At 35.5% G+C, this 26,185-nt stretch overlaps 6 protein-coding genes across 7 annotated transcripts in view; 2 read left to right on the top strand and 4 right to left on the bottom strand.

Annotated features, from left to right (window-relative positions):
* The first annotated feature begins 4,262 nt into the window (after positions 1-4,262).
* LOC107491976 (basic endochitinase) lies at positions 4,263-5,492 on the top strand. The gene is made up of 2 exons (XM_016112924.3): positions 4,263-4,827; positions 4,969-5,492. Exons 1-2 carry the CDS (start codon positions 4,278-4,280, stop codon positions 5,355-5,357), a joined length of 939 nt encoding a protein of 312 aa, XP_015968410.2. The 5' UTR covers positions 4,263-4,277; the 3' UTR covers positions 5,358-5,492.
* Positions 5,493-5,526: 34 nt separating this feature from the next.
* On the bottom strand, positions 5,527-9,006 carry LOC107491975 (protein ABIL1). The gene is made up of 9 exons (XM_016112923.3): positions 8,611-9,006; positions 8,412-8,494; positions 7,722-7,872; positions 7,539-7,638; positions 7,327-7,419; positions 7,141-7,228; positions 6,995-7,047; positions 6,777-6,883; positions 5,527-6,111 (listed from the first exon to the last, which is right to left on the bottom strand). Exons 1-9 carry the CDS (start codon positions 8,689-8,691, stop codon positions 5,953-5,955), a joined length of 915 nt encoding a protein of 304 aa, XP_015968409.1. The 5' UTR covers positions 8,692-9,006; the 3' UTR covers positions 5,527-5,952.
* Positions 9,007-9,677: 671 nt separating this feature from the next.
* On the top strand, positions 9,678-11,352 carry LOC107491977 (uncharacterized). Its single transcript, XM_016112926.3, has 2 exons — positions 9,678-10,267; positions 10,645-11,352. Exons 1-2 carry the CDS (start codon positions 9,924-9,926, stop codon positions 11,048-11,050), a joined length of 750 nt encoding a protein of 249 aa, XP_015968412.1. The 5' UTR covers positions 9,678-9,923; the 3' UTR covers positions 11,051-11,352.
* A 259-nt stretch (positions 11,353-11,611) lies between these two features.
* LOC107491783 (hevamine-A-like) lies at positions 11,612-12,511 on the bottom strand. The gene has a single exon (XM_016112702.3). It carries the CDS (start codon positions 12,500-12,502, stop codon positions 11,612-11,614), a length of 891 nt encoding a protein of 296 aa, XP_015968188.1. The 5' UTR covers positions 12,503-12,511.
* Positions 12,512-13,085: 574 nt separating this feature from the next.
* LOC107491978 (germin-like protein subfamily 1 member 7) lies at positions 13,086-14,236 on the bottom strand. Its single transcript, XM_016112927.3, has 2 exons — positions 13,835-14,236; positions 13,086-13,734 (listed from the first exon to the last, which is right to left on the bottom strand). The coding sequence occupies exons 1-2, from the start codon at positions 13,950-13,952 to the stop codon at positions 13,199-13,201; spliced, it is 654 nt and encodes a 217-aa protein (XP_015968413.1). The 5' UTR covers positions 13,953-14,236; the 3' UTR covers positions 13,086-13,198.
* A 9,380-nt stretch (positions 14,237-23,616) lies between these two features.
* Positions 23,617-26,185, bottom strand: part of LOC107491979 (uncharacterized) — a 3,441-nt gene continuing 872 nt past the window's right edge. Inside the window, exons 2-3 of one of the 2 annotated variants that reach the window (XM_016112928.3) lie at positions 25,982-26,097; positions 23,617-25,730 (exon numbers count right to left, since the gene is read on the bottom strand). In XM_016112928.3, the coding sequence (XP_015968414.1) occupies positions 23,787-25,628 (1,842 nt within the window). In that variant the 5' untranslated portion in view covers positions 25,629-25,730; positions 25,982-26,097 and the 3' untranslated portion in view covers positions 23,617-23,786. The remainder of the gene's footprint in view (positions 25,731-25,981; positions 26,098-26,185) is intronic. The other variant, XM_021126196.2, reaches the window with a different exon arrangement.

Below are 26,185 nucleotides of genomic sequence, written 5' to 3' on the forward strand. Positions count from 1 at the left end.
AAGTTACAGTATTTTGGATAAAACATAAAAGGACGAATGATCAAGCCTATTGTGCCAAAGTTTAAAGGAATTGGGAGAGGAATTTGTGACTAACAGTGCTGTTGGTGCAAGTGATGATGCTAAGCTAGGATTATGGAACTCGTAGAGTCCATTGTTCACAGATCCAAGGAATAACACCTCCTTAGTCTCCTGATATTTGACACAGCAAAAATCATGCAATTCAAAGAACATATTATTGTCTCTAGCAAACTTATTAATATTAATTAAATTCTTGATGACATTGGAGACATACAATAAGTTGGCAAGTTTAAACAATTTGGAGCTTAAATCATATTTAAATAAAGAATTTCTAACATGAGTTATTTGTAAACCTGTACCATCGTCAACTATGACCTGATCAGGTGATTGTCTTTTGCATCAAATTGTATGGGTCCGAAGTCATGTGATGAGTTTTTCTCGAGTCAGGGTACCAGCTTGGGTTAGCTACTGTTGAAGGTGCTGCAATCTAATTGTTGATTGCTAGATTTGTCATTGGTAGTCCTGATCTCTGACTTGGTGAATTGGTGAAGCTTCTTGCATCATAATTATGAGTATCATAGTTTCAAGACTCATATCCCCTTGAGTCTGATCCTTCATCATACCTATACCAGCACTGTACCGTAAAATGGCCAAACTTGTTACACAATTTACAGATAATTTTTGTTGTTGAAAATCTTCCACCTTCTCTAAATCCACCAGTTCTACCTCCTCTATCGCGAAAACCAAATCTTTCTCCTCCTCTAAAATTGGATTGATTTTGGAATTGGTGGTGTTGCCTTTGCCCTTGACTATCAGAGTGTGCAACATTCACTTGAATGAACAAATTCGACTTCTTGAATCTCTCCAACATATACACTCATGTGACATTAACATCGCTTCCAGTTATCCAATTAAAAAAGGTTCTACTCTAGACACCACACACAAAGATAATTAAGGCAGTAAATTCTTCTGGCAAGCCATTTAAGATTGCCATAACATGACCAATTTCAGATATATCATCTCCAACAGAAATCAATGCATATACGATTTCTTTTATTTCCAAGAGGTAATCACTAATTGAGCCAATTTTCTTTATAGTTTCTAATCTGTTCTTGAGTTGCATAATTTTTGCCATAACCTGTGCAGCGAAAAACGTGTTCAATCTTGACCAAATTTGATGTGCAAACTCGCATCCTACCATCCTCATTGTGAAATTCTTGTTTATTGACGCTAACAGCCAAGCTTTCATATGCTCTAACAACTCATAAGAGTTAAATACGATTTTGGTCCCTGAGCTATAGGCCGAAAATTTTTTTCGTACCTAATTTTTTTTACATAAAAAATCGTCCCTAAGTTTTAAAACCAAGTTTTAAAATCGTTCTTTTTACTTAAATCTTAAAATTTTGGATCAAATTATCTATAACAAAAAAATTATAAAATAAAAAAAGAGAAAGAAAGTGTTTCTGCTCCTACAAAGGGGGAAGGGAAGAAGAAGGAGGTGGACGGAAAGAAGAAGAAGCTGTCCACGATTCACCTTTGTCTTTACTTCCGTCACCATCTCCATACGATTTTAAAATTAAGTTAAACCGTAAGGAAGATTTTGTATGCAAAAAAGAATTGGGGACGAAAAAAAATTTCAATCTATACCTTAAAGACCAAAATTGTACTTAACCCCAACTCATAACCTTCGAGCGTAACCTTAATCTAATCTTTTCATAGTAGGAAATTGAGCGCATCCAACTTCAATTCTATTGGCGTTGTAAAATCATGAATCGCTAATTGTGATTGTGATTGTGATTGTGCTTGAGCTCCCATCTGATCATTTGGTCGCGAACTTACTTTGGAAGCCATGGCTGAACGGCTCCGATACCATTGATGAGAGTCACGGATTGTGAGATAAAAATGCGTACAGTAATTATTAGGGTTAAGTACTGAAATCGTCCCTAAGGTTTAAGGTGAGAATCAAAATCGTCCCGACCTTTTTTTGTTATTAAAATCATCCCCAACATTGCAAAACGTTATAAAATCGTCCTTTTGTCCATAAATAAAACTTTTCAGATAATTTTGCCCTTAAACAAAAATTAAAAAGTCTCTCCACCTTCACCACTACTCTCTGCATTATCATCACCATCACCATCGCTACACCATAACCACCAACAATCCAGCAACACCAACAGCAACAATAAAAAACAAATCAACAAAAATTTCAAATCCAAAATTAGCAACAACATAAATTAAAATATTTAAAAAAGAAGAACTCATATGTTCTTCACAAAAAAAAGAAGAAGAAGAGAGAAAGAGAACAACGCGAAGAAACTGGGAACAAAAACTCAAAATTGTAGTATCTCACATCACAAAATAGAAGCAACGGATTAATTTTGAGTTAACCAACATGATCTCACTAACGAAGCTATTATTCACTGCCACCAAAAATAGCCTTGAGCTTCTTCACTTCAGAAAGATCAAGTAACGTAGTCTTGGTGATCAAATCAGAATTCAAGTTGCTACCAAACAACGCAACATCAAGAACAGACATCATCACCATTCATATATAACAGAAGCCTCATCATTCTCCTCTTCACCTTCCTCACCCCACCACCACCCCACTATCATCATCAATACCAGAACCCACCACCATCCCACCTCAGAAAATCATAACTCAGAATAATCAACAAATTCACTTTGAACAATAATCAACAAATTCAGCAACAACAATATTCCAAATTTAAGCCAAATCACAGAAAATTAAATTATAGATATTCCATAACAAATTTCACTAAAAATTTAGAAATTCTACAACAAAAATAAAATTCAAAGAAGAAGAAGACGAAGAAGAAGAAGAAGAAGAGGGCGGTGAGGGCGAAGAGGAGGAACAGTGGCAGATCACAGGCGGCAGGACGGCGGTGCGGTAGTACGACGGGGCGACGGTATAGCGGTGCGGCGGTGCGGCTTCCCTTCCCTCCCCCTCCCCCTACCCCTCCTCAACGGCGGCCCTGGCGGTGGTGACGCTTCCCTCGGTGGCTCACTCCCTCTCTCGCGCTGTCTCTCTTCTCGGCTCAACTTTGATTCGCGACGGCACTCTCTCTCCCTTTGATGGCGACGATGACAAGCAAGGCAGCTGGGCATGGCGGCGGTGGCGCTGGACACGGCCTCCCTATCTTCCCTTCTCAGCTCTCCGTCACTCTCTCTCTTAAACCCTCACCGTTTCTTTCTTTCTTTCTTTTTGTTTCCTGAAGCCGTTTCTCTCTTTCCTTTCTTTCTTATTTATTTTATTTTATAATTATATTTATTTTATTTTATAATTTTTTTAATGAGGGATAATTTGGTAATAAAAAAATAAAATTGATAAAAAATATGATTTTAAAGTGTTTTTGAACATTGATGATGATTTTAATAAGAAAAAAAAGTCGGTGACGATTTTGATTTTCGCCCCTTACCTTAGGGACGATTTTAGTACTTAACCCTAATTATTATGAATTGATGCCTTGAAATAAACAAAATTGTGATTAAAATGAATAATAACGAATAATGAGAAGAGATAAGTTAATCCTAACTCACCACTTCCTCTCCTCTTCCTAATTAACAAACTTGGTTATTAATCTTTTCCCTTAATTAATATGTGTAATTGATGCATCAACTAACTTGTTATAATAACATAACTTTGAGTGGATTTATTCATATTCACGGACGTTGTCTGATGTGGGGTGCATGGCTGCGCTGCTCCTGTTCCAAGCCATATATAGCGGAATATATAGTCAATTAGGTCTTCACCAAACACAACATTATATGTATTAGCCTCCCTGGTTCCTTCTGGGTTCACGACTTAGAATAGAAGACATTTTTTTGTCTTTTTTATTTATTTAAGAATCTACGTACCAAACTTTTGAAAATATATATTCAATAATGGTTCGAAAAATGTCTTATATTATATAGTGATGTATAAGTTTAATTTTACTATCACCCGCGAGTTATGGACTGTTGCCGTATCATTATTAATATCTTATTGGTACACATATCATCATTAATCAGTAATCAATATTACATTTTCAAGAGGTGTTTTTTCACATGTTGATGTAGCTAAGCTAGTTAGATGTTAGTAGCACATCTATCTATATAAACCATATATAAGTACATTTATCATCTTTAATAATAATGCAACTCGTATTAACTTTGTCTTTAGTCACGTCCTGGCATCTGCCGACACATAATAATTGAGCTAATTAAGCTAGGGAATGAAGTAATCTATAAATTAGTTAACGATGGTGTTGGACATCAACTATTGCCACATAATGGGAAGTAATGAAGCACCTAACATTTCAAATTCAATTATATTGGTGTTAGTAGCTTTGGTCTCCGTTACAAATGGCGGAGACATAGTAGTTTATTGGGGCCAAGACGGTAGAGAAGGTTCACTAAGTGCCACATGCAACTCTGGACTGTACAAAACTGTCAACATAGCATTCCTTTCTGCATTTGGAGGTGGCACTCAACCGCAGCTAAACCTAGCAAACCATTGCAACCCCGCATCAAATGGCTGCCTGAGTTTGAACAAAGACATAAAGAACTGCCAGGCAAGAGGCATCCAGGTCTTGCTCTCCATCGGAGGCGGAGCCCCTGGATACTCCTTGTCCTCCTCCAAGGACGCTACAAACTTAGCAAACTACATCTGGAATAACTTTCTGGGTGGAAAATCCAACTCTAGACCTTTTGGTAATGTTGTGCTGGATGGTGTCGATTTTGACATTGAACTTGGTGGTGGTGCATCCTTCTATATCGTGCTGGCTAAAACATTCTCCAATCTCAGCAAAGGTATATCATATATTGCGTGGATGTATAGTCATCATATGAGTTAACTATACTTTCTCAATATATAGAAACTGATTTAATAATACTTTGTTATTCAAGCAATAGATATATAAGATAATTACATTGTATCGTGCACCATGATAGGTGGACAGAAAGTTTACCTAAGCGCTGCACCACAGTGTCCCTTCCCGGATAAGCAGCTGAATGGGGCATTGTCAACGGGGCTATTTGACTATGTTTGGATACAGTTTTACAACAATGGTCCTTGTGAGTTTGATGCCAATAATCCCAGAAAGTTCCAGAGGTCGTGGAACCAGTGGACCTCATCCATAAGGGCAGGGAAGTTGTATGTTGGGTTTCCCGCGTCACCATCGCAGTCGGCGGCGGGTAGTGGCTATGTGCCACCACAGGTGCTCATGAATCGAGTCTTGCCTTTTGTTAAGAAATCAAGCATTTATGGAGGAGTCATGCTATGGGACAGGTTCAATGATCTTCAAACAGGGTATAGCAGGAATATCAAGCCCAGTGTTTAATGTGTTCGTCTCAAATTCCCTTCAATCGATCTAATCTTACGAGAGGGGCGTTATTGTTATAATAGTTTGAATTACATGGTATAAGTCATGAAGCTAATAAACGTGTGTGTTTCAACTCCTATATATTTTCAAGAGCAGTATATATAGCCATATAGGTATACACACAAACTGAAGAAAAATTAAAATTAATTTCTTTCATTATTAATACATGTGTACTAAATGTATTGGTGGTACATGTATTGACACAATAGTGAAACAGCATAAACATCCTGTTTCAGCGCTCTGTAGTTCACAATTCACATTTCACGAGTATATGTCTTGTTAATCTAGTTCTACACTAAACATTATGTAAACTTAGCTAGCAGAACATTCTGACCATCGTTAACTTTTGGCTCACGGCTACTATACATGGTCATTATTCAAAGGGCATTAAGTAAAAGTAATTATAGGCATTTAGGAGAGGTATGGTTACAGCAAAAGACACTTGTGCATATGCTTATATTATAGAACTTCATTAACTCCTCTTTCATCCCAAAAAGAGAAAAGCAAAATCTATCCATGATATGGATAAGATTGCATTTTCCTTGAGAGGTATTCATGATATGGATCCAGTCTTCAATTTAGGCATCTTCTGCTTAACAAAGAAAGCGGATAGCACACTTTTGCTGCGATTGGGAACTTGGAGCGTCTCCGGCTGATTTCGAATGTCAAATGACCTGAAACCTGTCGTGGGTTTGGAACCCTCAAATGCATCCTGCAGATATAAACTATCACAACTTCATCATATAACTCCAATGCATCTCACAATATTTTCCCAGTCTAACAGAATTACATAAAATGGAAAAAAGAAGTTTCTTTTGTTTTTGCCATTAGAATAAATTATGCATCTCACTTTGATAAGTCATCCCACTAGTATGCTGGGATCATATCCATTTACAACATAAATATAATAAGAAGCAGAAAATGAATAAGAAGCAGAGATTTAGCATAACTATCCGTATGAGATATATGACCATACAGCAGCTTTAAATGTATATGGCCATCACACCACCAACCTGCTTTTGCAGATAAAGTTCACAGCACGCAAAAGCCATGAAAATTGCCCTCAACTATCATTTTATTTCCAAAATTCACACTTCTTGAACATATCATAAGTAACTTATCAACTGAAGCAATGACCTTAATCCCTAAAAGCCATAGAATGTCTTATCCTAGAAAAGTAAACAACTAAGGAACCTTAAACCATTAGTCAAGTACTCAGTTATCAATCCAAACTGCAGCACAAGATTTTTATCCTAGAGCTTATAAAACAACAATGCATGAAGATCAACAACTTCTAGAAAACACTCAAGAAAATAGCAAAACATGGTTCAAAGTACACAAACGACATTTGCATTTCCTGAAGAATAATAACATTACCCTGCCCATGACACCTGTAGTCTGGGTGGCTGTAGTATAATTAGGAATTCCATTTGGTAATTGAGTTTGTGCTGCAGAAGGTTTCGTCCGTGTACGCTCTTCATTATCTACATGTAATTCAGAATCATAAGGAGCTATTATTTCCGCAGGACAGGAGAAAAAAAAATCAGATACCCTAATCAAGCGATCTATACAATATTCAGAGCTCCTAAGGATACCTAAAAGGTGAAAAACTCCAGATGTCTTGGCAGAAAAATTTGGGTCCTTCGTGCTGCAAAAGCAGATGACATAAAAGTGAAAACATGTAAGGAAACACTCTATAAACTAAGCAAAAGTAGCTGTCAACCATGGACCGCGGTCTTACTTTGCTGAAGCATGGGATGTCCGTTTTTTCAAGGTAGACTTAGTTTCTGATGCTAAATGCCATGAAAGGGTCTTTGCCACAGGGGTACCTACATACACTGGTACACCATCAGATGAATACTATGATTCCCACTTGCTATTAAACTTCATGAGGAGAGGGGGAAGGGTGGGGGACCACCGACCACACCTGAAGATTGAAGACGATTTCTGGTTTGAATTTTATGTTGTCTTGAATCCATCTTGCTGCGTGGACTGAAATGTACCTTTTTATTGACATGATCTAGCTTACATTGTAAATGAAGGGAAACAAAAAAGAGAGAATCATAAGTAAAAGAAAAATTTAAAGATCTTCCGTGTGAACAATTACTTCTAGCAGAAAAGAAAAGTGGTAAATCCTACTCGGCAAAATATAGTGTTTATGGTGTCTAGGAATGAAAGCCAACAACTGCTGTTGCCGTAGACCTTCCTTGTCGGTGTAAATTTTGCATGTAACAAGTCTCTACACATAACCAAATAAATCACATAAATTCCAATTGAAAGTGGTTTAATTTGTTTGAACAAGATATCTAAAAAATGTGTTACCTGATTCAGAGTAGATATCTTCAAGTCCATGGTTGAGACATCCAATGTTTGCTGGTCAAGAAGGTCAGTTAACTTGTAAGCAACGGTTCCAAGATGATCAACGGCATTCACAAGGGCTCTTACAGCATAATCTTTCAAGTTATCAAGCACCCTGATGGATAAGTAAAATATGCCTCAGGATAAGTTCATGCAGTAGCTTAACTTGAAACAACCAACCCTACTGTCGCTACTAATACAGATTCACTCTATATCCAATTAAGGATGGCAGGATCCCATGATATCGACATTATTGAGTCAGACCAGTTTTAAACAATGTTCTTTACGTGTTCACTTGCAGAGCAATTCAAAGTTTGTTACTTTGCTATTAGACTTTTAGTGATCTTTTTATTGATTTTATTAATACTTGCATTTATTGAATGCTAAATTCATAAATGTTAGGCATAACAATTCACAACTTGGCGAAAACTAACTAGCAGAATACTAATTGTTGCAGGTAACTAACCATTTGGAATAAAAATAAGTTGAAAACTCAGGTAAAGTCGACTTCAAGTGAAATTGATAGCTAAAGCTTTTAGATGAAAATTTAGTCAAATCAGTCAAATTATCAACTTCACCTGAAATCCACTGCACCTGAGTTTCCACATAAAAATAAACATAGTATTGATCAAATTAGCATACATAGATACTTACATTTGTTTGTGATCACTATTGAGATAAGACTTTTCACAGTATTCGGCAGCAGAATAAAGTTGCGGCCTCAGGTTCTTCAGTTCCTGAAATCACCATAATTATATTATGAGAGAGAGCGAAAATTATGACAGATAAGGACTCTCAATGGTGTGAAATAGAGAGAAAGATAGATCTGGTGAGGTATGAGTATGAGGATGACCTGCAAGGCGAAGACGAAGTTCTTGCTTCGCTCCATTGACACTTCGTCGAATGTGGTGGCCCTCTGCTGCTCCATCACCATGGTTATGATTATGCGTCCTAAGCTCAGCTCAAACAACTCATAAGAATACGATTATTTGATTGATGCGATGAAATTGAAATGAAGAAAGAATCTAAGTAAGGAAGAAGGAGTCAGTGAGTCACTCGCAAGGGAAGGAATATTAGCTTTCTTAGTTGTAACGACAGCGAGCATTTCATTGCAAAAAGACATCTCTGTCCCTTATTTAGATGGCGACTGCACTTCTGCTCTTGAGATTGACCCTTGTTTTACCTTTACACCCAATCTTCTCCCCTTTCTTACTCCTTACTTCAAATAATAATAATACCTCATGTAATTGAACGATATTGAAAATTGATCCATTGTGGCATTGTCCCAAGGAGAAGGACATGCACGCTACTAAACAATAGTATTTTCATTGGGATATATTTCCATGGTGTATAAAAGTCATTTTTCTTCTCAACTTGATAAGTTGAGAATCTTGAATAAATAATGATGCTATGGTATTATTTTAATTTAATCCAGCTAGAACAATCGCTTCATTTGTGAGTACAACTTTCATTAAGGTAAGGTGCACCCACCACTCGGTCTCTTTTTTTTTTTTCCTTAGAATATGGGCTAAGATGGCCTAGGCCTAAAGCCCAAAATGATATTATTCTACTCCGGTAACAAAAAAAAACATGTGACTGATTGCATTATTAGTTATTACCCGTAAAATATTCAATTATTTCTAATAAAATTCTTGTAAAAGGCTAATTAAATTAAAACCTATAAATTTAAAGGGGGAAAATGTATTTGAGAAGAAGATAGGAAAATCCGTAAAAAAAGAACAAAAAAAAAAGAGACAGCATAGGCCCCAAAAGAATCTAAGCTATCCTCAGTCATCACCAGTAATTATTCAGATGATGTTCTTTTCTTGTTATGTCTATCCCGTTGTCTTTGTCTCTGTCGTTATCTCGGCGCTCTGATAAAACGAGGGGAGAAAAGGTAAAATCATAATCCAACCAATCACATATTTTCCCTCTTGATTTACTTTGATAATTCCGATTATCCACAACCTCACAAGCATCAAAGATAACACAAACACAATCTTATTCGCGCCAATAATGTTCACGTCCCTCCTTCATCGATTCTCCCCACACTATAATTTCCCCACAGAAATTCAAATAAAAATAATGACATTTTCTCGCTTAATTTTCGTTTGAACTCATTGTCTCCGCTGGGGAAAAAAAAAATCATTCTAAGCTTTGTCGTCCATGACCATGGCACTCGTTATCCATTCCTCTGAAATGTTCATTGCCCCAAAATTTCCGTGTAATCCGAATCCAAACCCTATCAAATTCCACAGCTTTAAGCCCGTGGCAGTTGGGTCAAGTGCAAGAGGATTAAAAGCTTTTTGTCAAGTGAAGGATTGTGCGGTTTTGGAATTGGAACAGAATTTGAGGTTGTACGGTGAGTTCTCGGGTGCTGTGAAGTTGGGGAGGAAAGAAGAAGAGGAGGAAAAGCAGAAGTACTACGTGAATATGGGATATGCCATCCGAACTCTGAGGGAAGATTTTCCCCAAATCTTCTTCAAGGAACCTAGCTTCGATGTCTACAGGTGATTTCCCTTTAGCTTTTGCTCTCTGATTTTGCATTTTATAGTGGTTGGTTTTATGGAAGGTAAGATTTGTATTGACCGGAAAGATAGCCAGTTAGTTGTGCTTTCTAATTCTAGAAAGTTCAGTTTGTTATTTCTGTTAAACTCGTAAACTCTGCTCTGATTCAATTATTGAAAGTTGATCATTTATTGAAATTCTCTCCTAACATTGCATTGAAACATATCACGTCTTTGTTAGTTGGATTATCATCTGCAAATATCTCGCTCTAGAAGTTTCATATTGCTTGAAGATGTAGTCTTGATAACATTTGTAACTAATCAGTTATCATTACGTGATCTTTGATATGTTATGCTAAATTTGGCATGACTTCTTGCAGGGATGATATTGTATTTAAAGATCCTTTGAATACCTTTGTTGGCATCCAGAAATACAAATCGCTGTTGTGGGCATTACGATTTCATGGCAGAATATTTTTCCGAGCTTTGTCGATTGACGTAATCAGTGTGTGGCAGCCTGTTGAGAGTGTGATCATGGTTCGGTGGAGTGTTCACGGGATTCTGCGAATTCCATGGGAGAGTCGTGGTAGGTTTGATGGGACCTCTGAGTACAAACTTGACAGGAAAGGCAAGATTTATGAGCACCGGGTTGACAACATTGCTCCAAATACACCTCATCATAAATTTGGAGTGCTAAGAGTGGAAGAATTGATTCAATCTATTGGCTGCCCCTCCACCCCAAAACCAACCTATTTTGAAACATCGTCATCTACAAATAGAACTTGATGTTGCTCAAGTTCTTCAGTTTTGGTGTAATGGTGTAGACTGATGTTTATGTAAATATAGAGATAGATAAGCTAAGATTTGTCTTTTGCAGTATCTGGATACATGGTGTGCTCAAGTCTATTGGCTCCACGACAGGATGTTTGTTGGATGCTGTAATTAGTAGAGTTAGAAAAGCCTTGTATAGTAGTAAGTTTGTAAAATGCTATTGCAGGATCTCCCCTCTTGTATCTATAGATTCGATAAGCAAATTTTGTAGCTGTGTTAGCAGTTAAGTTTATTAAATATGTGAATGATTAGGAAAATATTTTGTGCCAATTAGGTTTTAGATAATCTAATATTCATTTTACAAGTGCGATTTGCTGCTTAATTTAACTGTTATTTTGTACTTACCGGCATATGCAAGGTTATGTGTTGAAAACAACTGCTACTATATTCAATACAAATATATGCACAAACATACATATCAACATACGTGCCTCCAAAAACAGAAATCTAATATGTTAACAGAGAGGTGCATCATGGATTCAAATCTAACATAACCATAATAAGTATTTAAGAATTCTAGACTTGGCCATTTATGGATGAACTATATCCAGTTTGATCGTCGTAGTACTTGGACCACAACATGACACCCCCATACTTTGTGGCACCCTTAATTACCGGAAGTACTTCTGATGTCAGGTTACTTGGCGAAATGAAGCCTCCTCCAGCTGCCTGTGGTGCTGCTGGGAGGCCTAAGAATATTTTAGTGGCAGGTACTTGTGTAGTCCATTGCTTCCATGCATTCTCAAGATTGGCAATGCCTCCAGAAGAGTACTGACATGGAGGATTTTTGTAGAATTGAACCCAAACATAGTCGAAAAGACCGGTCTGAAGGGCATTTCCAAGCCATGCATCAGGGAAAGGACATTGAGGTGCTGCAGTCAAGTAAACCTTCTTGCCTTTGTTGTTGTATCCTGAAAGATACCTTGCAAGCTCATCCCAATGTTGGTTTGTTCCTCCTTCAATGTCAAAGTCAATGCCATCCAAAACAGCCTCGCCTAGTGGACGTGTCGATGACTGTCCTCCCAAGAAGTTATTCCAAAGGAAAGTGGCAAGTTGCCTAGCATCCTCTGTTGATGCAAGGGTGTAGCCTCCAGGTCCTCCTCCAATTGAAAGCATAACTCTGATGCCTTTGGCTTGACACTGCTTTATGTCGGCGCTTAAATTCGTGCAGCCATTGTTGCTGTATGGATCACAATGGCCTGCAAGGTTTAGCCTGGGAATTCGTCCATTGCCGAAACTGTAAAGAAAAGCAATGTTCACATACTCATAGTTTCCTGTGGCACAAGTTTCTGCCAAGGTACCTTCATTTCCATTCTGACCCCAATAAATGGAAATTCCCCCAGCATCAGATCCCACTGTTAGGATGAATATCACCATTGAGAAAATTGGTATATAAGTTGTTGCCATGGTACGTGGTTTGATTGCTCTCTTTTGAAGTGTTAAAGCTTGTTTTAGATAGTAGTGCAATGCTACTTGTCTACGTTAATGTTATGCTTATATAGCTTAAATTTTCCAATTTGCTTTGACACTAACAATGTTTGGTTATGCAAATAATGAGCGTGCCTTAATGCTGTGGAATTGTAAATTTTGTTTCACACGATTGTTTGAGTCTTAACAAAGTAAAATCAGCTAGAACATTGCCTTGTCTATTGTTTGGTTGTTTTACTTTACAACGTACGCCATAGGGAGGGCCTGAAGTAGATACATTTTCGGTAATAGAACTTGGCTTATTTAACATTTATTAATTATTGTAACAATTAATAATTAAAATCAAGAGAAATCACGTATATATCTATTTAATATGCAATGATGGATGAGTAATTTATTGTGTTTCGGCTTCATAGAGAGTGCTATGTTAACGCTCTTGATTAATTAACTAAAACATTAACAAGATATAGCATTAATAATAATAACTCTTCACTAACTAAACTCAAAACATTAATTTATTGAAGCAAAAGTTAAATCAAATACAACAAATTTGGTATACATGACGCTCGTGCGTTTTATTTATTATTATATATGAATTGCCTGAGCTAAAACAATATATCGTACAAATAGAATGAAATGATGGTGCTTCACTTTATCAAATTAGTTATTATGGTATCAGAACTGTTTTTCAAGGTAGTTAATTACTTTTTTATCCACTTGAAAAGCTTTAGTCAAAACTTCAGGAGAAATAGGTGGAGTGGATCCAAAAACAGCATTTGCAATTGTGATAACACCTGGATTCTGACTGCTAAGTCCAGAAATAGCAACAGCGTTGCCATAACCGACGTTGAATTGGAAATGAATGAGACCAATTGGGAACACAAACACATCACCCTTGTTGAGCACTTTAGTAAAAAGACGGTTGGTGTTGTTTTGATTGGAAGTGACAAATCCAACAAAGAGAGTGCCTTCAAGAACAGTCAAAATCTCTGTGGCTCGAGGGTGAGTGTGAGGAGGGATTAAACCCTTAGGTGCAAAATCTAGGCGAGCAAGTGATATGCCGAGTGTGTTAAGTCCGGGTAGTTCGTTAACACTGACAGGAGTCACGTTTGAGCCAAGTTTGTTGACAACATTCCCAAGATCTACATGCTTGAAGAAATCTTCAGCTACTACAACTTTAGGATCTCTGCAAATGTTTCCATTCACAAATACTGCAAAATAAAAAATTAAGAAGAATTAATTATAACGATGCTTAAGCTTAACCATATACATTGAAAGGAGCTTGATACTTGAGTATGTAATGATATATACCAGCATTTTGGGTGTCATTGAGAGCCACACAGAAATCTTGCAGTGGACTGGGATCATAGGCTGATGCAAAAGAGGATGCCAAAGCCAACAAACCAACAAGGAAGTAGATTGCTTTCATTTTGTGCCTCTTGATATACCTTTAAATTGATGCTATGTGTGTAATTGCTAATCTCTTATGAATGATGCTATGTATGTAATTGCTTAATTAGTTGTGGTGAGACTTGATGAATTTGTTGAATGGGAACCTTGCTATTTAAAGGGAGGAGTCATTGAATTGGCCTGCAAATTAACGTTGTTGCATCTAATAATTGCTGAACCATTCTATACCAACTATGTATGTGCTTGTTCAAAGAATATATTAAACTTGTCACGTTAGCTCCAAAAAAAAATGAACAATTGATCAATTATTTTTCAAATTGATTGTCTTAGGACTTGGTCTCAGTTATTGAGACTTGGTAGCTGAAATTTGCAATACCTTTTAGAACAAGTAAATACATCATATTATATTTCTTGGTTGCCTCTCTTCCAAGTTTATCTATTATTTGACCAAACATGTAGTTTATACTATTTATATATTATAATATGAAAATTTCCTAGAGCAGCAGTTGGGGGAAAAGGGATATAGTCATCATAAGGAAAAGAAAGAGACCATTTCAGATTCACACATGATGTCCCCAAATTGGAACAAATGGCAATCCAAAATTGTGAACTGATTTGTTGCTTTTTTTACTAGTTTGACAGTAAAATATTATCCCCATAATATTGTGTGAGCTCGCTTAGGGCCTTATTAATTCCTTCTGGAGAAAGATATTCGTATTATTTTAACTACAAGTTGTGGCCTCAGCTATACACACGGTTATAAAATTTTTTTATTTAAATTATTTAAATATAATATTTATGAAAATATATAATTTGTAGTGTATTTACTTATATACACAATATTTCATATCCCAGATACAGTATTTAAAAATTAGTTAAAGCCACATTTCGGGGACATTGCACCGAAAATATGATACATAAAGTTAAAAAACGGCAAATCGTGTATCGGAAATATGCTCAAAAGTCAATTTTGGGCACAGTATCTAGAATATATGTATTATTGTAACAATTTAATTATAATGTTAAGTACTCGTATGATTAATTAAATATCCGATTTGAAAAAAAATAACGATTTAAATTTTTTAATTAAAAAATATAATTAAAATTTTAAAATTATCTAAAATATGTGTAAAACTTTATTATACATCGATATAATATTTTGTACAATGTTTAGTTGGTTTGATTTTAATTTAAATTAACGATTTAATTTAATCAAATAAAAATAAATATACTTATATTATTATACTCGTACGATTATTTATGAGCACTGCTAAATTAATTTTAAAAATTGACATTAATAGATTAAGCTATGCGCGTATAAAAAAGTTGGCTATATTCTATAGGCATTACTTAATTTAATAATGCGACCTTTTATATTGGTATGGTAAGAAGCATACCTACAATATAAAATTAATCTAATAATATCACACAATAATATTAAAAAGGTAACAATTTTATTAAAAATAATATTTTTTAATTATCAAATATTCATCCAATATTTTATACTTATAGTCAATTATTTTATTAAAATTAATATATAATTAATTATATGAATATAATAATATAAATACATAATATTATAGTTAATTTGTTACAATAATACATGTATCTCGAATATTGTGCTTAGAATATGTTTATGAGTATATCTCTGGTATGCAGTACCCGATTTGCCATTTTGTAGTATCCTGGTTGCACTCAAAATGTGCTTTTAACTTTATGTATCAACAGTGTATTTGAGATGTTCCTTTAACTAGTTTTTAGATATTGTACTCGGAATATGAGATGTTGTGCATGTAGGTAAAGAATAAAGCTCTACATTTAAACAAAATACTTAATCAAGTATAACCAAGTTATTATAACAATTTTTTAAATTATGCGCTTTTTTTTTCTTCTCGTTTTCTTTTTCCGTTTTCTTCTCCTTCTCCTTCACTATTCTTTGTTTTCTTTTTCTCCTGCTTCTCCTTCTTCTTCTTTTTCTTCTTCCAAATTCGCACACGCAGGTTCTTCAATGTTGTATCTTCTTCGTTATCGTCATCACCAATAATACCAACATTTTGCGAACATCTTTATTAGTTCTGCTTTTTTTACTGTCATTATTAAATAATTTCGGTTCATTTCTTAATTTATTTTGGTTCATTTGTGTGTTAATTGATGTTCACTTGATGCTGCTAATAAGTATTGACCAAATTTTTTATTCTTTAAATAATTTCGGTTTATTTCTTAGTTTAATTGAGATTTATTTGGATGCACAAATGAATTCAATGTGTTTTTGTTAATGATTGAGTCTGTTTTTAGCAAAAAAGAATGAAATTATTTATTATTACTTTATTCAATTGTTATAGATTTTATTCTATTCCATTCAATTTGTCTTAAAAGTCATTCTAACCATTGGGACAAATTATTCATCAACAACACACCTGGACTGTAAATGAACTAAAAATATTATTAAAGCAAAACCATTATTGTATAATACCAAATGAACCGAACATTTGTCCATTATATAAATTCGAATTCAGAAATACCTGCATCTAGAATAAATCAAAAATATTATCATAGCGAAACCACTGTATAATACTAAATGAACCGAATAATATCCATTATATAAAATATTGGTGTTGTTGGTGATTACAACAACGAAAGAGAAGAAGAACCTACGTGCACGAATTTAAAAGAAAGAGGAAGAGGAAGAGGAGGAGGAGAAATAGAAGGAGAAGACGAGGACTAAGAAATTGCGTTATTAAAACGCGCGTATGATACATGCTGGTGTGATAAAAGTGGTTTTTATTAAGTTTAGGCCAATTTGATTAGACTTAAATACAAAATGCTTAAATATGTAGTTAGGCTGATAGATAAATACACTACAAATTACATATTTTCATAAATATTATATTTAAATAATATATATTAAAAAATACCCATGATTACAATAACCAACCTTACAACCACAATAATTTTGTCCTTTTTTTTTTATTGCAAAGACAAAATTTCCCAGTCTTCCTTTTTTATAAGTTTTTTTTTTTTGTTTATAAAAAACAGGACTAAAACCCAAAAAAATTACACATAAATAATTCTAGAAAAAGAAGTATCAATGACGTCTACCATAAAATAAAAAAGAAATAGCAAAAGGTAAACTAAAAAAAAATGGCATCCTAACTGCAGATTATGACCTTGTGCCGCTAGTCGATCAACACAAGCATTTGTTTTTTTTAATTTATGATAAAATTTTCAAGCAATAAACCTGTGACATCTAGAATGAATCGCAGCAACAAAAAATTTAGCAAAATGAAAATTAGCAGTATTTCTCACACATAATTTCATAGCAACTTTTGAATCTACCTCGATACTTAAGTTAAGAATACTAAGGTTGATAGCCAAATCCAATCCAACAAAAATTTTTCCATAATTCAACTTGAGTAAAAGAGCAAGTACCTAAATTAATACTTAAACATGCCAAAAACTTACCATCATGATCCCTTATGATACCACAGCAAGCCACAGTTCCTTCTTTTATGACCAAGCCATCATTAATTAATGTGAAGAATAGCGAGGCAGAGGACATACATCTGATTTGTTTCTCAAAAAAGGAACCAATTCTATTATTGGTTCGAAAAAAAAGTTCGGATTATGTAAAATAGTAGTCTTTAGCTAGATGGAGAGTTGTCCAACAAATAGAATCTTCTTGCATAGAGTGGTCAACCTCAAAGATAAACTTGTTCCGCTGAAACCAGAGGATATTCATTGTGCAAATGAAGATCAAGGGTCAAGGGACACCTTGGTGGTAGGATTGAGCTGATAGATTTTTCAGGAGCCATGGATAAAGAGGCTTACTGAAAAAAGTATCCATACTCAATGAATTATCTATGCTTTTCCATGTCTCATGTGCGACTTTACAATCTCGGAGGACATGTAGCACAGATTTAGGATAAAGACCACAAATACAACAAAGATCATCTGGTGTCATTCTTCTTTGAAAACAAAGCTCATTTGTGAAAAGAGCATTGTTTGTTACTAGCCAACAAGATGCACGAAGTTGCTATGAAGCTTGCTATTTCTAGACCTTTGTGAAAAGCATAGCTATAGAGTGTAACCAAGCAACTTGGTCCTCTCCCATACCACTCTCCGATGGTTTAATTGCAGTCAAGATAGGAACCCAATCTTCATCTAGAAAATTACCAAGGAGATTAAAATTTCAGCTTGAGCCAGACACATATTCTAGCACCTTTGTTCTCCATCTTATTTTCTATAAGAAATTTAGGGACAAGATCAGCTAGTCTCTACACACTAGGTATCCAATGATTAGTCCACATGTTCACCTGCACCCAATCTCCAAATGAGATTTTGCCCAAAAGTTTTCCAAACCTAGTAGATATATTTTTATATATTAGAACAAGATTAAGGCTTGTTAATGATCAAAGTTTGATTACTTCCACATCTATATTTGCTCTGTAGGACTTGTACCCATAGAATATCCGAATGGTGAATTATCTTCCAAGCTAGTTTCATCATGTGAGCATTATTAAGAGCTCTGGCCGGTCTTAAACCTAGTCCTCCCTGCATCTTTGGTAGACAAATTTTTTTTCAAATAAGGAGACGAGGCTTCTTACCATCAGAAATTTATCCCCATATGAAATGTCTACAAATGCCATCAATTTTGTCACAAACACTCAGCAAAATTTTAATTGTTTGCATTAAATCATGGATGGTAGCTAGCACGGATTGCCTGCAAGAGAAAGATTTCGAGCCTTCCAGGAGCTAATTCAGCTGGCCATTTTATCCAGAATAAATTGGAAATCTTCTTTCTTTGTCCGTAATGACACATCATCTTAAGCGATTTTTAGAGTTCTTTTTCATTAATTTTCTTAGATTTTACTCAAATTTCTTATGTTTCTAATAAAATTATATAAATAATGAAATATTTGGAGTTAGAAAAGTGTTGTTGTGTTTTTAGGAGTTTATAGCTCAAAATAAGCAAGAATTAAAGCTTTTATTACAAGAAAGACAAAACTACAACAAAAATGTGGCTTAAGGAACAAAAGCGTGTTGTAAGGAAAAATGAAAAATGGAGCCAAAGCACCTAAGGACACATGCCTGACGGCCAAGAGCACACGCTCGACGGCCATGCTACACACCTGGTGGCCCTCTTTCCTTGCTTTCATCCGCCGGGCGTCCCCCAAGTTTCCAAGATATACACGCTCGGCGTGTGTGCTCCTTAAAGGTGTATGTTTGGGCTTACGCCCAATGATTGTCTCTAATGCAAGATCGGACGTAAAGACAATTCCAACACTAAGAGGTAACAATTAAGGCTCAATCTTACTTATTCACATCATTAAAAATCTTAATCACATCCAAAACATTTAAGATTCTAGAAGTTTAGTTATTGATTCTTTCCAGAAACATAAGAGATTTTGTTATTAGGATTTGATTTGAATTATTGTTTTTTATTTGAAATTGAAGTCAGTAATTAGTTATCTTATCTTTTTCTCCGAAAGATGAGATTAGGATAATTTGAAGTTAAATTCTATAATTAAGATATAAATAAGTGAACATTGTTCACAGAAAGGAGACATTTCGTCCTTCGATACAGTCTTCTTCTTGTTTTTCTTTCATTCCATGGGTAACTAATCTTCTCTCAAAGGGTTAGGAGCTTTGTTTATGTTTTCTATGGAGTATTAATCTAAGTTTATTTTATTCTAAAGTCTTTCATTGATCTATTTCATGATTGAGTTATTCGTTTTTCATTCGAATTAGTAGCATGAGAAGGTACCCTGATTTCTTTTTGAATTCTTCTTTCATAATTGGAAAATTCGATATTTGGATTAAAGTTTAAAAACTCTTTCACTTGACTCTTTGAATTTGGCTAGCGATAGTGGTTCAATCAATATGCGACATATGCATGATTTTCAATCACTTTGATTTTGAATAAGTGATATATAATTCAGATTAGAACATTTTTTGAAAATTATGTTTTGTTCTAAGGTTTAACTGGACAGAACTAACTTGAATATGTGACATATAATTCGACCTAAGGACTACTTTTAATTCTTATTAGAAACTAAATAAGTTTTTGTGCTTAAACTCTTTAATTAATTAATTGACAACTATTGATCAAAGAGAAACTGAGAAATCAAGGAATTAGAAATCAGCTACTAAAGATTTGTCGTAAAAGATCTTTGCATATTTCAAAATAAGTAAATAAGGTTTGGTTTTTCTAAGAGCATAAATATCTCCGAAGCCCTTGATTTTTACTATCATTGTCTTCTCTCAATCAACATCTAAATTCACTATCTCTCAAGTACTCAAGATTCCAAGTAAGATACAAGTTTTGCCCTCATCAATCTAGGTTATTTTAATCTAATTAGGTATTTAATCTAACATTTGCTTGCTCAATCCATTAATCCTCGTGGTAACGATATCTACTTACCGTGGTATTACTTGAACGATTTGGTGCACTTGCCAGTATCTATGAGTTTTAATTTTTGCTCATCAAATTTTTAGCACAGTTGCCGAGAATTAATTGAGATTAACAACATATATCTGATTAAATTCTAACTTAGATCTTGTTTATTCTATTTACTTTTGTTTCACTTTCAGTTCTTTATTTTCTTTTCTTCTATTCTACATTCTTTTTTTTCTTTTCTTCTCTTTTACTTTTTTTTTACATTCTTTTAGTTCTTTATCTTGTCAAAATTATTTCTTTCTCCTCTTTATTCCACAAGGTACGTTTGATCTTTTTTTATTGTTGTCTTGCATGCAAAAAGAAGATCACACACCTCCTCTCCAATATGATCCTAAGATATAGTTAACTCTGATTTGATTGAAAAAGAAAGCAAGAGCCAAAAAAGAAGAAGAAAAAGAAGAAGAGAAAATGGCAGACGAGCAAAACAATGCAAGGAGGACTCTTGGAGACTACAACACACCCACCCCTAAAGCTGTGGAGACAGCATAGCAAGGCCCATGGTTCAAGAAAATAATTTTGAACTAAAGCCTTTACTCATCCAATTGGTATAGAGGGACCAATTTAGAGGTAGCCCTCAAGAGAACCAAAATATTCACATAGAAATTTGGTCATTACACACTTCATCCGCCTCAGCTTCGACAATAGGTTTAACCGCCTCAGCATCGACAATAGGTTCATCGCCATTGGGTTTGGCCTTTTTTATATCTTGTCGAACCAAATTTTTTTTTGGACGAACTTCTTACCCGCCACCGCCGCACGTCCGCTCATGTGGAGAGAAAGAGAGCAGACCCTCGATTGCTTGCACTAATTTGATTATTAGCTGCACCAAAGAGAAAGCCCTAGCAGAGCCGTAATAGGAAATCACTAGTCTTGTTCCTTTTAAGAACTTCTGTTATAAAAAAAAAATCAAAGTTTTAAAAACCAATTTATCTTTCACTTAAATAATCTTATTGATTTGGTTTTTATGTGAAATTTGACGTGTTGATGCAGGAGCATATATCTTTACGTTTGTATCGTTAATTAAAGTAATATAGTTTAGCATATATTGTTATATTGTGTTATAAGTTAGTCCCATATTTTTCAATTTATGAAGGTTTTTCTCCCCTACTAGTATAAATATACATATGTACCCCTTTTATTATTCTTCTTCGTCTGAAGATTTGTCCACACGAAAAGCACGATACAACACGACTCACAAAGCTAAAAGACTTAGGAATTGATATTCCTGAGTTTGAAGGGAGACTCCAACCTGATGATTTCATCAACTGGCTTTGCGTCAGTATGGTGGGAGAATCTCAAGCGTCAGCGAGAAAAAGAAGAAAGAAGAAAGATCAAGACATGGGATAAAATGCGTCGTGAGCTCAAGCACAAGTTCCTTCCTGAACATTACAGGCAAGACACCTTCGTCAAATTTCATAATTTGAGACAAAAATAATTATATGTAGAAGAATATAGAATAGACTTTAAAGAGTTTCTTATGAAGTGTGACATTCAAGAGCTTGAAGAACAAAAAATTACTCGTTATCTTGGAGGACTGAATATAGAAATTTCTGATATCATTCAACTACAACCATATTGGATCTTGGATGACGTCGTTAGGCTGTCATTAAAGATTGAAAAGCAAAGAACACAAAGAAGCAACGCTCAGTCACCGAAAGACAAAGAAATCATCCTTAATATTCAACAAGAAATGAAGACAGGATCTTTTAAAAGTAACAAGGAGTGTGGATCATCAGGTAAGAAATGCTTCAAATGTCAAGATTTTGAGCATATTACTGCTGATTGTCCAAACAGAAGGGTTATTACTCTTGTCGAGAAAAGGGTTAACAAATAACCAATCCAGGAACAAGAGGAGGAAGGTGAGGTTGCTTATGCTATTGAAGAAGTTCCAGCCGATTGTGGAGAAGTTTTAGTAATTCGTCGAAGCCTGAATACTGCAAGGATAATAGAAGATGAGAGTTGGCGACGCCACAACATCTTTCACACAAGATATATTGTTGAAGAGAAAGTTTGCAAGGTCGTCATAGATAGCGAAAGTTGTGAGAATGTTGTTTTAAATTATATGGTAGACAAATTGAAGCTTCCAACCGAGTTACATTCTCATCCTTACAAGTTGCATTGGTTAAAAAAGGAGAATGAAGTTAAAGTAACAAAGCGATGTTGTGTTCAATTTTTCTATGGGAAGCAAATGCAAGGATAAAGTATGGTGTGACGTCATCCCGATGGATGCGTGTCACTTACTGTTAGGACGTCCTTGGCAATATGATCGTCGAGCTATTCATGATGGTTTCAAAAATACATACTCTTTTATCAATGATAGCAAGAAGATCGTATTAACTCCGTTACAACATATAGATAGTCAAAAGAATTAAGTTGAGCTGTACCTTTTCACATCTTTCAAGACCAAATGCACTCACCAATGGAATCTTTCGCTAATACAAGATGAGCTTTTTTCAACTCAGGGAGGATAATGCAAGAGCTCTTTCCAACCCAGGGAGAATGATGCAGGAACATATATCTTTACGTTTGTGTCATTAATTAGAGCAGCCTAGTTTAGCATATATTGTTATATTGTATTAAGAGTTACTCTCACATTATCCAAGTCATGAAGGTTTTCTACCCTACTAGTATAAATATGCATATATACCCCTTTTGTTTATGAAGTTGAATTGATTGAATTATATATTTAAATAAACTGTGTGCTTATTTTCTTTTAGGCTCTTTTAGAGTAAAATGTGCATCGTTGCCTTAGCCAATCAAGATGGATTCTTGGTTAATTTCATCATAATGGGATTGTTAACTCCATCAAGATTAATGACTCAAACGACGTCTCAGCGTCATGTGTAATGTTTATTGGTTATGTGGTAGTCCCCAATAAAAATTGGACATTTGTTAAAAAAAAAAACAAATTAATAATAAATTAAATTTAAATAAATACATTTTTTAATTCTTATTAGTAAAACATGAATTAGAACATGATACTGAGACATGTGATCCCTTTGCCATACATTTTTAATTCTTATCAGAACATGATGCTGCACGTACTGCTGTGCCTCTTTTATTCCTCGGATCGCTGATTAGGTTTGAGTCAGTGACTTGGCTTCCTCAAGCTGAACTGTCATGGTTAAGACAGCAGCATTTTGAGTAAGGATGATGAACCAATTCATTTTGCTTCAGCTTGAAATCGTGAAATTATGTCACAATCCCCGTAACAGACAACAGATCATGCAAACGGCCCAACAACCGAAATGTGGATTAAGCCAAAAATTAATTAACCTTATTCGCCACTGACTGGTTCAGCATACATTTAGTTTAAATTACAATACTAACACAACATTCATTCTACTTGCTCTGATGTTGCTGAATCGAGATATTTTGACATGTAAAGTACTTTTGTCAAATGGGCATTGTGCACTTCTTTTGAGAGTGTCCTAACATATGGCAGCGACCACATTGAACTACCCTTTTGGGTCGCTTAAAGTTCTCCACTCGTAGAACCTTCTTTTTTGGCCTTCCAGGTGGTCGGCGAGTCTTTGGTGGGCGAATCATAATATCAACCCTTGCACCTCCACCTTCTGCTCCTTCCCCAAGTTCTCTCCATTCACTCTTATCTGGAATGGGATTTATTGTCTGTGAATAGGTCATTCTGTAACTTTGTACAGTGAAGCATGGTTCGGCAAACATATGGGCATTGTGTCCACAAGATATAAGGGCAGCAGCAGCATGGGCACAAGGTAAACCATAAAGCTGCCATCGACGACAAGAACACTCACGGCTTCTTATATCCACAATGTTGGTCCTCTCAGTTGAGACAATCTCAAACTCAACTTCATTTGCCCGGAGTACTTGATAGCAATGAGCATCAGCAATTGCTTCCATAATCCGCTTCTCAGCCGAGGGTACAAGGATTGATGTATACCTCATGCCCGTATCTTGCCGATCATTAAACCAAGACACCATCTGCTGCCGGATGTGTTCCATCATCTGCACTATAGGAAGCTCATGACATTCAAGGGCCCAGTTGTACAGCAATTCAGTTACCCCAAGAGTAAAATGGCCATATCGAACACCCTCAAAGTATGCCACAGCCCAAAGATGGGGAGGAAAGTGTTGAAACCAAGGTATAACATCCTGCGAGATTTCTATCATCTCACTAATCTTGCTTTCAAATTCAGCAGCTGTAAGGGCATAGACAGCATTCCAGAAGATATTCACCAACTTTGTATTTTTGAATGTATCGCGAAAATTTTCGCTAACATAGCGTAGACAGAAACCATGGGAAGCAGTGGGAAAATGTGTTTCTACAGCCTCCACAATGCCTCTTTGCCTTTCAGATAATATTGTCAGTCTAGGCATGTTGTCAGTGTTTACTCCAAGAAGCTTTCGCAATTCCGACATGAACCACATCCAGTTTTCATCACTTTCAGTATCAACAATAGCAATGGCCAAGGGAAACAATGCATCATCAGCATCAACAGCAGCAGCACAAAGCAATGAACCCAAGAACTTCCCTTTAAGATGTGCTCTGTCAAGCTCTAAAAGTGGCCTACAAGCATTTATAAACCCATAAATTGATGCACGGTAAGAAATAAACAGGCGCTGAAAACAGTTTTCTTGTCCAGTGGCAACAACAGATGCAATGCTACCAGGGTTGGTTTTCCTTATTTGCTCACAGTATGCAGGGAGAAGACGATAACCTTCTTCAAATGTTCCATGAAGTGCAGCCATGCTCCGCTCCTTCCCACGCCAAGCTTGCATGTAAGAAACAGCAACTCCATGCTGATCACGGATATCTTGCAGTATTTCCCTTGGCTTGTATTGTGGATTGTCTCGTATGCGCGCTTCTACAGATCTTGCAACCCAACCTACTGATGCCTGCTGATGATGAAGGTTGCGAACTCCCTCACAAGTATGGTCTCCATGTAGGGTTCTAATAGTAAAAGTAGAAACCCCAGGACATTTTGCAACATGAACACGCCATGGACACCCTTCTTTGGAGCATTTTGCTATAAAACGACTGCGATCTGACTTAACTATCCGAAGGTCAAAATGCATAGCTATGGCAATATCTTTCAATGTTCTTCGGCAAGTTTCTACATCTGGAAACTCTTGCCCAATGACTAATGGTTGTTCTTGCCTAATGATTAACGGTTGTTCTGCTACAGTCTGAGAAGCATTAGTTAATGCTAAAGAATGAGTAGCCATATGTCCACCAAAACAAGGAAGGAGCTGTGTCATCTGAATCTAAGGGTTTCCATCATACTTATGAATTACTAGGGGCTTCCATGGATAGACACCGAAAAATATCACCATAATTAAACTTTCTGCCGGTTACAGACACTGCAATTCGTTGGAGGAGACATGATTAAATTCTATAAGTAGCTCAAAACAGAAGACAATCAAGGAAAAAAGAGAATATGGAAATGTCCTATGAATAAAGAACATAAAATGCAGTAAATTAAGTAACCAATAAACTTATAACAAATATTCAAAACGGGAAAGAGGACAACAGTGCAGAGGGAAGGAAATTGTAGAAAATATCCTGATCCACCATCAGACATGAAAAATAAATCTATAAACAATGCACTTACATAAACGGGGGAGGGCTGTGAATGACTTATTTCTTGTGCAGCATGAACATTGTGAATACTGAATAGACATTCTCTGAACATGGCCTTGCCTAAACTGCTGATATGGTTGATTGGCCCTTCACACAATTAATGCAAAATAATTTCTTATCACTTGCATAGAACTGCTTCATTCATTTATTCTTTGTTTAACAAAAAAAAAAAAAA

Source organism: Arachis duranensis, chromosome 6 (assembly GCF_000817695.3).
Source record: "Arachis duranensis cultivar V14167 chromosome 6, aradu.V14167.gnm2.J7QH, whole genome shotgun sequence".
Taxonomy (NCBI): Eukaryota; Viridiplantae; Streptophyta; class Magnoliopsida; order Fabales; family Fabaceae; genus Arachis; species Arachis duranensis.